The 13,965-nt window shown below is 32.9% G+C and overlaps 1 protein-coding gene across 3 annotated transcripts in view; it reads left to right on the top strand.

Annotated features, from left to right (window-relative positions):
* The first annotated feature begins 4,171 nt into the window (after positions 1–4,171).
* LOC144444615 (contactin-4-like) overlaps positions 4,172–13,965 on the top strand; it is an 81,137-nt gene continuing 71,343 nt past the window's right edge. For all 3 annotated transcript variants that reach the window (XM_078134102.1, XM_078134103.1, XM_078134101.1), the window contains exons 1-2: positions 4,172–4,321; positions 10,691–10,799. In XM_078134102.1, coding sequence (XP_077990228.1) covers positions 10,730–10,799 — 70 coding nt within the window. In that variant the 5' untranslated portion in view covers positions 4,172–4,321; positions 10,691–10,729. The remainder of the gene's footprint in view (positions 4,322–10,690; positions 10,800–13,965) is intronic.

Genomic DNA, 13,965 nt, shown 5'->3' with positions numbered 1-13,965 from the left:
TATTGTCATCTCACTACATTTTCAAATTCTCTCTAAATGTAATTTCAAATATTTCATCTTTGCTTTAAGTAGAAATGTTGTTCACTAATTCGTCATTTTGTCACTCTTGTAGCCTTGGTCAGCTGTAAAACTATAGATTTGCAAGTTGTTTTATCCCTATGTCTAAAGATTGTGTAGCATTTTGTTCAAAATAGCCTAATTTTAACGATCCTTCGGTTGGTACACTAGTGGGTGGTGTGTACAGAAGTCCTGTGTTTGTACACACTGTGTACAGAAGTCCTTTGTTTTGTATGCACTGTGTACATCAGTCCTGTGTTTTGTACACGTTGTGTACCACACTCCTGTGTTTTGTACATGTGTGCAGCAGTCCTGTGCTTTGTACGCAAGAAACCAGTCTTGGAGTGTTGTCTTAGCAGCATCCATCTAAGCTTAATGACCTTGCAAAAGATTTGTAAACTGTTTGTTATTTTATCTTTCTCTGTATCATTGTCTTTCTCAATGGTAAGTGTTAGTATCGTCTAGTTTTATAAAATGTTAAATGAGTACTTCCACCGCAGATTGGGTGATGTTGAACTCTGTAGGCCTCACAAGATGGTCAATATTGCTGTTGTAGTTGTTAACAGTTGTACAGTAGTAGTTTTACATAGATTGTGGACATTGAAAACATTTCTTAGTCACTTTAAACTAAGTGATGATTATCTCTAATAGTAAATGTAATGTGATCTGTCAATGTTTTTTTTGGATTGTTATAATACTGTTTTCAATCCCTACAAACTGGACGGTCAATAGTAAACATACTGACAAGGTAATTTCAGCCAAGTAAGCATCAATGTAGATTTTAATATTGAAGTGTTCAGTATGGTAATTGCAAGTTGCCACTGTAGTGTGATATGTTCTGCTGTATTGTAAACTTCTCATCCTTATACACTGGTATTCCCTCTCTTATATCTGATAAATTTGCATATCCTAAGCTTGATAGTTTGGGTAGTTGACATAGCTTGCATCAAGTGAATAGTATGACCTAAGCTGAGTACATAATGCACTGCACAATTTTAGCTAAGAGCCCCCCCTCCCCCCTGCACCCAGCACCCCCAGCACAGCCTGGAGGGTTATAGGAATAACTGTAACCCATGTCTGTTTATGCATTCATTTATTTGTTACCATCCCTGAAAGTCTATGAAAGCTAATATGGATGATTTTAATGTAGAGAAAGAGTTATTGATGACACACTGATCCAGTTACCACGTCACTTATTGTAGTGGGGTGTTACTTTTTTGAGCTAGTCAATGGATCGTTCAAAAATAAGGTGATAGAATTTTGGGGAATTTTGGTAAAGAGGAAATGGAGTTATGTAAACACTGACTTTCTTAAGAGAGTTCAAGTGTTTACAAAACTTTTAAAGTACTTGATGAGAAGGCATGTCATTAAACCATTACTATCATAGCTTATAGAAGTTATCATCATACTGCCTCTCAATGTAAGTTTAGGTTAATATATAATTTCCTGTAAGTATGCTAATTACTTTGCCAACTTTCAATCACATATATAGTTGGACTACAATGTCATTGGCACTATTTTTTGTTTAAAATCTGACCTTACACCTTAACCTTCAAACTTTAGGCTCACATAGTACTTTACCTGATAGAAATTCAAGTTATTTCATCAAGACCATTCAAGTATTTATCAACATCCGTATTATCAAAAACTGTGTTGTCAAACTGACCTTGTTTCATATAACAGTGTCTTATGTACACTTGATGTCCATATCCTGTAGTTTACCATGGTTAGTTTAATAACATCATATATGTTATGAGTTGGGGGGTGGGGGTGGGTGGGTGGGTTGGTGGGGGGGGGTATATGTCTTTATACATAGAAAAGACTTGTTTAAATTATATTCATGAATGTTGTGATATTTATCTTTAATTACTGACAAGTTACCAGTACATGATATTTCATGTCCTCTTGTATCATTAGGTAAGCCATGTCATTTGCCTGAGTTCAGTCAAATAATGGTGCTTGTCTTCAGCCCTTTAGACTAAGATACATAGTGTTACTCAACCCTCACTGGCCTCCTCTCTCTGGATTGGTTGACCGATGTGTGAGGGCGCCCTGTCATGGTGTACCTTACAGACTATCAGCCATAGAGCTTCTCTAGATTCTCATCCACATTGAATTAAATGTAGTTCTCTACCTTCCAAGCTATTCTTCTTCCAAGCTATTCTTCTTCCAAGCTATCCTTTTTCCAAGCTGTCCATCTTCCAAGCTATTCTTCCAAGCTATTCTTCTTCCAAGCTATCCATCTTCCAAGCTATCCACCTTCCAAGCTGTCCATCTTCCAAGCTATTCTTCCAAGCTATTCTTCTTCCAAGCTATTCATCTTCCAAGCTATCCATCTTCCAAGCTATCCATCTTCCAAGCTATCCTTTTTCCAAACTGTCCTTTTTCCAAGCTATCTTCGACCAAAAAGCTTCCGTAAGACCTCTTTACTGACCTCACATTGTATACACAGTCCTTTCCCAAACTTCCATTGAAATAAGTGTATATGTTCCAATCCTTATTATTTCCTCCAGTAATTTATACCTTGAACTAAACCATTTTTTGTAATAATGTATTTGTCAGCTTACCATTATGACTATATAGGGATGAGAAGTTAGTTTCATAAGGAGTTTTTTTTTCAGCACCAATTTTCTTCAGTATTTTGTAATATAATAATTTTACTATTGTACTGCATTTTCTGCTTACTTTTGTCATAATAAATGGTAACAGCTTACATGTAATAGTGTTTGTGTCAATGTGTTTATTTTGGTAGTTTCTATATTCATCACAAACTATTCAGACCAGACTAGTCTGTACTTTGAATATGTACAAACTATTCAGACCAGACTAGTCTGTACTTTGAATATGTACAAACTATTCCCACAGCAATATATCCCATAATTTCTATATCCCCAAACTATTCAACAAGAATATCCCATCATTTTATATCTGAAAACTATTCCCATGAGATTATCTCATTATAATCACATGGAGCTCAGTAAACATGTTACAAACAAACAAACAAACAAACAAACTGAACTAGACAAATGAAATATACATGAGTATTCTTGAAAAGTCCATTTTAATTTTTATAAAGACTTAAATAATCTATACAGGTAAAAGATAAGCCTGTACAGTTTTGAAATAATGTTTTTATATATATTTATCCATACAAAAACCACTTCATTGTTTTAATAGAAGACAGGCCTTTGTATACCTTTATAATAAAGATCAGTTCTTCATTTACTTTGTAACACAGTTTTTTGGGCTCCTGCATGGTCTAGTCTTGATTAGTGTAATGTAAGGATGACCCTATTTTTTCTCTCTCATTACCTGACCGACCCAGATTTTCAGCTCTGACATCAAAATAAAAAAATTGATTTATTTTCGTTTATGAAAGTGTGTCCCAACAATTAAGCAAGTGTCTGGACTATCAATGTTATCTACAGTCATGGCAGTGACGACGACACTTGTTCACGAACAGAGCATTTATTCAATGACAGAAGTTTAATATTCAAGTGTGAGGGGGTGGGCTGAGAACATGTCAATTGTGTAGAGAATTAGAAGTGGGGAAAGGGCTTTTTTACCAGGAATTCAATAAAAAGAAGATAGAGAGGAGGAAAGGGAGACGTAGAGAAACATGAAGATGATTGTTTATTTTTCTTAACTTTCTAAATTTTTAATCGACCGACCGACCGATCCATACTTACAATTAAAAAGTAACGAGACACAAAAAAAGATAGGGGCATCTTAACACCACTCCCCCCTCCCCCCAACACACACACACACACACACACACAGATTCCATATCTGGACTTGTCTATGAATAGTATATAGTCTGTGTATCCCTTGACGAACTTGATGTGGGGAAGATTGTGATACAGGCATGGCTGATGTGGGGAAGAGTGTGATACAGGCATGGCTGATGTAGCAGTGCAGTGGTATCCATCATGTAGACTCCTTTTTTCGTGATAGACATAATTTTTGGACAAATACCGACGCATGCGCATATCATACAAATGGAAATTTTGTCGTAATGGATTCTTTGCGTGTGACACCGTTTCGCGTTATGGGTTATCAACTTCCGGCGTCTGGTAAAAAGGTATTATGGGTAAATTCAATGGAGCAGATTACGGTTGTGTGTTATGATCTGATCTCTGTTTGAGTCAAACCGCCTGCACAGAGAACACAATTACAAGGTTGTTGACGTCCCTGCGTTACGTAGTACGCCAAACAGAAGTAGCTGGACCTGCCCAAGAAAAGCCAAGACACCACTAATGTTAAGGTACATATGAATTTTTGGTACACTCGTCATGTTTATTTTGAAATTGTCCACGCATCTATCGACTGATAATAATATTGTATCGTAGATTCGTACAGTGACTAGTCACATTGAATGTACTAACTACCTAGTTTACATGTAACATTACATGAATTAGGTCCTACTATTATTGTCGGAGACAAAATTATACTGCTCAATGTAAAACCAGGGGTTAAACTACACTAATTGATTACATTGATAGTAATATTAATAACCTGCCTGTGATAAAAACACAATAATTCGAGCCCAATAGTTATGGTATTTTTAGTCCCGTTCAACTTGTTGTGCAGACTTATTATTATTATTTTATTATTATTTCTTTAATTCAGGCCACCAAGATGTCCCATAAAAATATAAAAAACATACAGACACAAAGAAAGAGACAGATAAAATAATGTTAAACTAGCAACTATCTTGTAGTATACATGACAATCCTATACTTTCTCCAAAAGTTTGAATGAAAGTATGCATCAGAGTCTATGCAGGGTGTTACTCTGCAAATTTTTAGATGGGTCGGGTGAGTGACACAAGTTCAAAACATCTACATGTTTATAATCCAAAGAACAAACCCATTGTTTGGATTTCCAGTCACAATCATCTGTTTAATTTGATTTATTCTGATGCTGGGAAGGTATTAATTAATGAACATATGTTTCCTATGTTATCAACCACATGGTTAGGGAATTGTCAGATGAAAAAGTGATCCTCAGGCAATAATTAGTAGGACTACTGGAGCTGATGGATGTACACAAAATGATTATCATAGCATAATTCCTTTAGAACAAGGTACATGTAAATGTAGATAAAATGTAAAAAGTTAGTATAAAGGAATATAGTACTGTATTATAGTAGTTGTCAAGTCCATGCTTTCTAATTTCAAACTGACTCATTTACCAAATCATGGTTTTTATTAATTTTTGTAAATTATCAATTCAGGCAATAATTTCTATCTTCCTTTTTGATAAATATAAATGAGACAAATCTCTTCTGTAACTGCATAGCCACTTGTAATGTTGTTTTATTTTGTCTATGCATTTACATTGTGTATAGTACACTGTACATATTTTTCATAGGTTTGTAGGCAAGCATTTCTGCACATTTTTATTCCTGCATAGGCAAGTTTGTACATTGCTAAAAGAGCTGTTACATAGCAGTAGCAGTAATAATATATATGGTATGATGACTAGCGTTCCTGTACTTATCTTTGTAGATTTAAATACTGGTATGTACGTATACACATATCAAAGTTATTTATAGAGTTAAGAAAAAACTGACAATCAGACAAAAGTATGATATAAAAATCCAGTTATAATCACTTGTATATAGGTGACATACACAATGTACATGTAGTGGTATTTATATATTCAGCTGTTACACAGAAAGGTATTAATAACAGTTGCACTGAATGTGTATTGTTTGCTGGATTTAAAACACAGACAACTTAGACAAGTTTATATTTTCTTTGTCTATGTTAACAAGAAGTATTAGCACTAAAAGTGAGTGTCTTATTTCCCTTTGTACTGTCAATTAATTCACCAAAATTTTGCCAAATGCTTATCGTGAATGCTTTTGATTAGTTTCAACATAAATTATTAGAATACCAAATTCTGAGCTACTGTAGATGTACTACAGTAATAATCCCATTCATTCGGTCATTTATAATTACGATTTTTGTGGTTGAATTACTGAAAATTAATTTGCAATTTTGTCAGTTGAATGGCAAGACACGAGTAAGTCAAACATTCTAATCAGTTTTCTTCTTTGACAGTCATTTTTAATTTCTTCGGTTTTATTTAGAATTTGAAAAAATATGTTCCCCATCGATGGTTATATTTGGTTGTTAAAATAAAAATATAAAAATAAATGCATTGATTTTGTTGTGGTTGAAATGCAAGAATTAGAAAAATAATTACATTTCCGGACTCTGTGGGTGGTTGATTTAAAATTGTTGAAATGACGGAATTATTATGGTAATACACAAATGTGATATATCCCTTACTTGGACAATTTCATTAGTTATGCAGATGACTCATAAAACCAAAAAGTGTATATCACCAAGCTTTTAATAAACATTTTTGTTATCATCAATGCATTTACAAAATTATATGATATGTGAAACTTGCATCTTTATTTTAAGATAGTGACGATTTACAAAAAGCATGCAAATTAAGTATGCAAATTAGGTATGCAAATTAAGTATGCAAATTAAGTATGCAAATGACTCAAACTAGTCACAGTTTTAAGCTACATCTACATTCACAAGGTTTATAATGAGACACTTGCTTTTTAGTATCAATTATTAATGTATACATGTACACCAAATTACATACATTATATTTAAATTGTACATTCCAAAGATATTGCCAAATTAGGGAGAACACCACTCCAGGAAATATACACATTTCTATATACCTTTCTGTCTAGCAGTTTGATAAATTAGACGTGTCCAATCATGTAAAGCTACTTTTTCCTAATCCTAAATTGTTTCCTGGTATGTGGAAACTGCAGTGTTTCCTAGTACATGTATGTGGAAACTGAAGTGTTTCCTAGTATGTGGAAACTGCTGTGTTTCCTAGTATGTGGAAACTACTGTGTTTCCTAGTATGTGGAAACTGCTGTGTTTCCTAGTTCATGTATGTGGAAACTGCTGTGTTTCCTAGTATGTGGAAACTGCTGTGTTTCCTAGTACATGTATGTGGAAACTGCAGTGTTTCCTAGTACATGTATGTGGAAACTGCTGTGTTTCCTATTACATGTATGTGGAAACTGCAGTGTTTCCTGGTATGTGGAAACTGCTGTGTTTCCTAGTATGTGGAAACTGCTGTGTTTCCTAGTATGTGGAAACTGCTGTGTTTCCTAGTACATGTATGTGGAAACTGCAGTGTTTCCTAGTATGTGGAAACTGCTGTGTTTCCTGGTATGTGGAAACTGCTGTGTTTCCTAGTACATGTATGTGGAAACTGCAGTGTTGCCTAGTATGTGGAAACTGCTGTGTTTCCTAGTACATGTATGTGGAAACTGCAGTGTTTCCTAGTATGTGGAAACTGCTGTGTTTCCTAGTACATGTATGTGGAAACTGCAGTGTTTCCTAGTATGTGGAAACTGTTGTGTTTCCTGGTATGTGGAAACTGCAGTGTTTCCTAGTATGTGGAAACTGCTGTGTTTCCTAGTATGTGGAAACTGCTGTGTTTCCTAGTACATGTATGTGGAAACTGCAGTGTTTCCTAGTATGTGGAAACTGCTGTGTTTCCTGGTATGTGGAAACTGCTGTGTTTCCTAGTACATGTATGTGGAAACTGCAGTGTTTCCTAGTATGTGGAAACTGCTGTGCTTCCTAGTACATGTATGTGGAAACTGCAGTGTTTCCTAGTATGTGGAAACTGCTGTGTTTCCTAGTACATGTATGTGGAAACTGCAGTGTTTCCTAGTATGTGGAAACTGCTGTGTTTCCTGGTATGTGGAAACTGCTGTGTTTCCTAGTACATGTATGTGGAAACTGCAGTGTTTCCTAGTATGTGGAAACTGCTGTGTTTCCTAGTACGTATGTGGAAACTGCAGTGTTTCTTAGTATGTGTAAACTGCAGTGTTTCCTAGTATGTGGAAACTGCAGTGTTTCCTAGTACATGTATGTGGAAACTGCTGTGTTTCCTAGTATGTGGAAACTGCAGTGTTTCCTAGTATGTGGAAACTGCAGTGTTTCCCAGTATGTGGAAACTGCAGTGTTTCACAGTATGTGGAAACTGCAGTGTTTCCTGGCATGTGGAAACTGCAGTGTTTCCTGGTATGTGGAAACTGCAGTGTTTCCTAGTATGTGGAAACTGCAGTATTTCCTAGTATGTGGAAACTGCAGTGTTTCCCAGTATGTGGAAACTGCAGTGTTTCCTGGTATGTGGAAACTGCAGTGTTTCCTGGTATGTGGAAACTGCAGTGTTTCCTGGTATGTGGAAACTGCAGTATTTCCTAGTATGTGGAAACTGCAGTGTTTCCTGGCATGTGGAAACTGCAGTGTTTCCTAGTATGTGGAAACTGCAGTGTTTCCTGGTATGTGGAAACTGCAGTGTTTCCTGGTATGTGGAAACTGCAGTGTTTCCTGGTATGTAGAAACAGTGTTTCTATTTGTAATTAAGGATTATAAAATACAAACTCAAAAACTACAAGAAACTGGAAATCGATTGAAGGATTAAAATAAGTACAAAGAAAAAAATGTTTGATTGTTTTCAAAATTGTCTTACTGTAGTTCATATTTATACTAGGTACGTGTACATTGTATGTTTGATATTATCATTTGAAATCACTAGAAGAACACATGTACATGTACTTGCAATACATGTACATATGGACATGTATGTCATATGGGACGACTGTGTCCTAGCTTCACATGATTGATACATTTTTAAAATTGCTCATATGGGAAGCCATTCCATACATGTACATGTATATGACCAGATGACAGTTATCTATTTTTGTGTATACATATTTTGTGACAATGTTTGTTAAATACTTCCTTCCATTCTGAATAATGTTTCTTTTTATGTTGTGAATTTGAGTTTGTTTTCCAAAATGACCTGTCTCAGTCATATCAACATATTTATACAGTTACTCTTTACATGTAAAGAGTAATAAAACCAACATGTAGTACTTGGCTTTCAGTGAAACAGTATTCATTAATTATGCATGACATGTCCACTATGCCTATACATTGTAGCAAAAGACTGTGACTAATTTGTAACAGCTGTGTTTATGATGCATACTGAAATGTAAGGGTACTGGATATAAATATTATAACATATCATTCTATATAAGATGTACATGTATTCCTAAACCCTCTACTACAAATCTAAGATCAAATTCTTCTATTTTTAGCCCAACTCAACAGAACTGTAGTAGTGCTATAGGCATGTTGAAGTGTGTTTGTGTGTGTGTGTGTGTGTGTATGTGTGTGTGTGTGTGTGTGTGTGTGTGTGTGTGTGTGTGTGTGTGTGTGTGTGTGCGCGCGCGCGTGTGCGTATGTGTGTTGTATCTACATGTACATGTATGTCACATTGTGTAAACACCTTACCGGTAATGTAAAAACTGCCTCACCAATTGGTTCTCTGTTTGGTGGGTGGGTGGGGGGGGGGGGGGGGTGAAGGAAAGAAGGAAGAAATAGTGTGTACATGTAGATGTTAAATTGATTAAATGAAAATGATTGCAACATACTAAATTAAGTTACTAAGTACATGTATATGGTTTGGGTCAAAAATGTGTTTTTAGCACAACTGAACGTGGGTTAAGTAGTGCTAATGGCATGGTGAAATGTCCATGTGTATACATGCCAGTGTACATGTATGTATATGTATGTATGTATGTATGTATGTATGTATGTATGTGTGTGTGTGTGTGTGTGTGTGTGTGTGTGTGTGTGTGTATGTTTGTATGTATGTATGTATGTATGTATGTATGTATGTATGTATGTATGTATGTATGTATGTATGAGATGTAGGTACTATAACAACCAGATATCAAGTGAACGTTTGTCATAAGTGACCAAGAGAAACTCGTTCACTAGTCAGTATGATTTTCTGCAAGGTATTGTGTATGTTCATGTATTAAAGTTGGAATTAAAAGAATTTGATATGTATGTATGTATGTATGTATGTATGTATGTATGTATGTATGTATGTATGTATGTATGTACATGTATGTATGTATGTATGTATATTATACACGTATGTATGTATATATGTATGTACATCTATATTGATTCTATATAGTACTAGTCTGTATTGGTAGTATTAATTTGTCACTGTAGTCTAGTGATTCTATGCAGTACTAGTCTGTGTTTGTATTCTAGTATTAATTTGTCACTGTAGTCTATAGTGATTCTATATAGTACTAGTCTGTATTGGTATTCTAGTTGTGATATTTCACTGTAGTCTATAGTGATTCTATACAGTACTAGTCTATATTGGTATTCTAGTTGTGATATTTCACTGTAGTCTATAGTGATTCTATACAGTACTAGTCTATATTGGTATAATTCTAGTTGTGATATTTTACTGTATAGTGATTCTATACAGTACTAGTGTGTATTGGTATTCTAGTTGTGATATTTCACTGTAGTCTATAGTGATTCTATACAGTACTAGTCTGTATTGGTATTCTAGTTGTGATATTTCACTGTAGTCTATAGTGATTCTATACAGTACTACCGGTAGTCTATATTGGTATTGTAGTTGTGATATTTCACTGTATAGTGATTCTACACAGTACCAATTTATTGCCTATATTTGTTGATGATTTTAAAACTAAGGGCACACTTTTTCTCTAACGAGGTATATGTATTTCATTCAGGTCTTTTGGGAGATGTTAATTGTTCTTGAAATCTAAATAATGATGTTTGGTGTATATGTGTATCATCCACTGATATATTTGCAACTTATTTGGGCAATTTTTCTCTCAGGTAAGTTCAAAGTTGTATTTCATCAATTGTAATATTTTACTTTTGAAAGGTTACAACTTACAGTGTAGATTTTGGTATTATTTGAAATTATTTGTAAGTTTAATTGTGGATTAGAAAGTGATGGAAAACATGATATATATCTGTATTAGTAATAATTACAATAAGATAATATAGGGTGTAGACAATGTATCTGTATTAGTAATAATTACATTCAGATAATATAGGGTGTAGACAATATATCTGTATTAGTAATAATTACATTCAGATAACATAGGGTGTAGACAATATATCTGTATTAGTAATAATTACATTCAGATAATATAGGGTATAGACAATGTAGCTGTATTAGTAATAATTACATTCAGATAACATAGGGTATAGACAATATATCTGTATTAGTAATAATTACATTCAGATAATATAGGGTGTAGACAATGTAGCTGTATTAGTAATAATTACATTCAGATAATATAGGGTGTAGACAATGTATCTGTATTAGTAATAATTACATTCAGATAATATAGGGTGTAGACAATGTATCTGTATTAGTAATAATTACAATCAGATGATATAGGGTATAGACAATGTATCTGTATTAGTAATAATTACAATCAGATAATATAGGGTGTAGACAATGTATCTGTATTAGTAATAATTACATTCAGATAACATAGCTTATAGACAATGTAGCTGTATTAGTAATAATTACAATCAGATAATATAGGGTATAGACAATGTATCTGTATTTGTAATAATTACATTCAGATAATATAGGGTGTAGACAATGTATCTGTATTAGTAATAATTACATTCAGACAATATAGGGTGTAGACAATGTATCTGTATTAGTAATAATTACATTCAGATAATATAGGGTGTAGACAATGTATCTGTATTAGTAATAATTACATTCAGATAATATAGGGTATAGACAATGTATCTGTATTAGTAATAATTACATTCAGATAATATAGGGTATAGACAATGTATCTGTATTAGTAATAATTACAATCAGATAATATAGGGTATAGACAATGTATCTGTATTAGTAATAATTACATTCAGATAATATAGGGTATAGACAATGTAGCTGTATTAGTAATAATTACATTCAGATAATATAGGGTATAGACAATGTAGCTGTATTAGTAATAATTACATTCAGATAACATAGGGTATAGACAATGTATCTGTATTAGTAATAATTACATTCAGATAACATAGGGTATAGACAATGTATCTGTATTAGTAATAATTACATTCAGATAATATAGGGTATAGACAATGTAGCTGTATTAGTAATAATTACAATCAGATGATATAGGGTGTAGACAATGTAGCTGTATTAGTAATAATTACAATCAGATGATATAGGGTATAGACAATGTAGCTGTATTAGTAATAATTACAATCAGATAATATAGGGTGTAGACAATATATCTGTATTAGTAATAATTACAATAAGATAATATAGGGTGTAGACAATGTATCTGTATTAGTAATAATTACATTCAGATAATATAGGGTGTAGACAATATATCTGTATTAGTAATAATTACAATAAGATGATATAGGGTATAGACAATGTATCTGTATTAGTAATAATTACATCCAGATAATATAGGGTGTAGACAATGTAGCTGTATTAGTAATAATTACAATCAGATAATATAGGGTATAGACAATGTATCTGTATTAGTAATAATTACATCCAGATAATATAGGGTGTAGACAATGTAGCTGTATTAGTAATAATTACATTCAGATAATATAGGGTATAGACAATGTATCTGTATTAGTAATAATGACAATAAGATGATATAGGGTATAGACAATGTATCTGTATTAGTAATAATTACATTCAGATAATATAGGGTGTAGACAATATATCTGTATTAGTAATAATTACAATAAGATGATATAGGGTATAGACAATGTATCTGTATTAGTAATAATTACAATCAGATAATATAGGGTGTAGACAATGTAGCTGTATTAGTAATAATTACAATCAGATAATATAGGGTATAGACAATGTATCTGTATTAGTAATAATTACATTCAGATGATATAGGGTATAGACAATGTAGCTGTATTAGTAATAATTACATTCAGATAATATAGGGTATAGACAATGTAGCTGTATTAGTAATAATTACATTCAGATAATATAGGGTGTAGACAATGTATCTGTATTAGTAATAATTACAATCAGATAATATAGGGTGTAGACAATGTATCTGTATTAGTAATAATTACAATCAGATAACATAGGGTATAGACAATGTAGCTGTATTAGTAATAATTACATTCAGATAATATAGGGTGTAGACAATGTATCTGTATTAGTAATAATTACATTCAGATAATATAGGGTGTAGACAATGTAGCTGTATTAGTAATAATTACATTCAGATAATATAGGGTGTAGACAATGTATCTGTATTAGTAATAATTACAATCAGATAATATAGGGTGTAGACAATGTATCTGTATTAGTAATAATTACATTCAGATAACATAGGGTATAGACAATGTAGCTGTATTAGTAATAATTACAATCAGATAATATAGGGTATAGACAATGTAGCTGTATTAGTAATAATGACAATCAGATAATATAGGGTGTAGACAATGTATCTGTATTAGTAATAATTACAATCAGATAATATAGGGTATAGACAATGTAGCTGTATTAGTAATAATGACAATCAGATAATATAGGGTATAGACAATGTAGCTGTATTAGTAATAATGACAATCAGATAATATAGGGTGTAGACAATGTATCTGTATTAGTAATAATTACAATCAGATAATATAGGGTGTAGACAATGTAGCTGTATTAGTAATAATTACATTCAGATAATATAGGGTGTAGACAATGTAGCTGTATTAGTAATAATTACAATCAGATAATATAGGGTGTAGACAATGTATCTGTATTAGTAATAATTACATTCAGATAACATAGGGTGTAGACAATGTAGCTGTATTAGTAATAATGACAATCAGATGATATAGGGTATAGACAATGTAGCTGTATTAGTAATAATTACATTCAGATAATATAGGGTATAGACAATATATCTGTATTAGTAATAATTACATTCAGATAATATAGGGTGTAGACAATGTATCTGTATTAGTAATAATGACAATCAGA

Source organism: Glandiceps talaboti, chromosome 13 (assembly GCF_964340395.1).
Source record: "Glandiceps talaboti chromosome 13, keGlaTala1.1, whole genome shotgun sequence".
Classification (NCBI taxonomy): Eukaryota; Metazoa; Hemichordata; class Enteropneusta; family Spengelidae; genus Glandiceps; species Glandiceps talaboti.
Note: the sequence above shows the minus strand (reverse complement) of the source record. Positions and strands in the feature narration are given on the sequence as shown.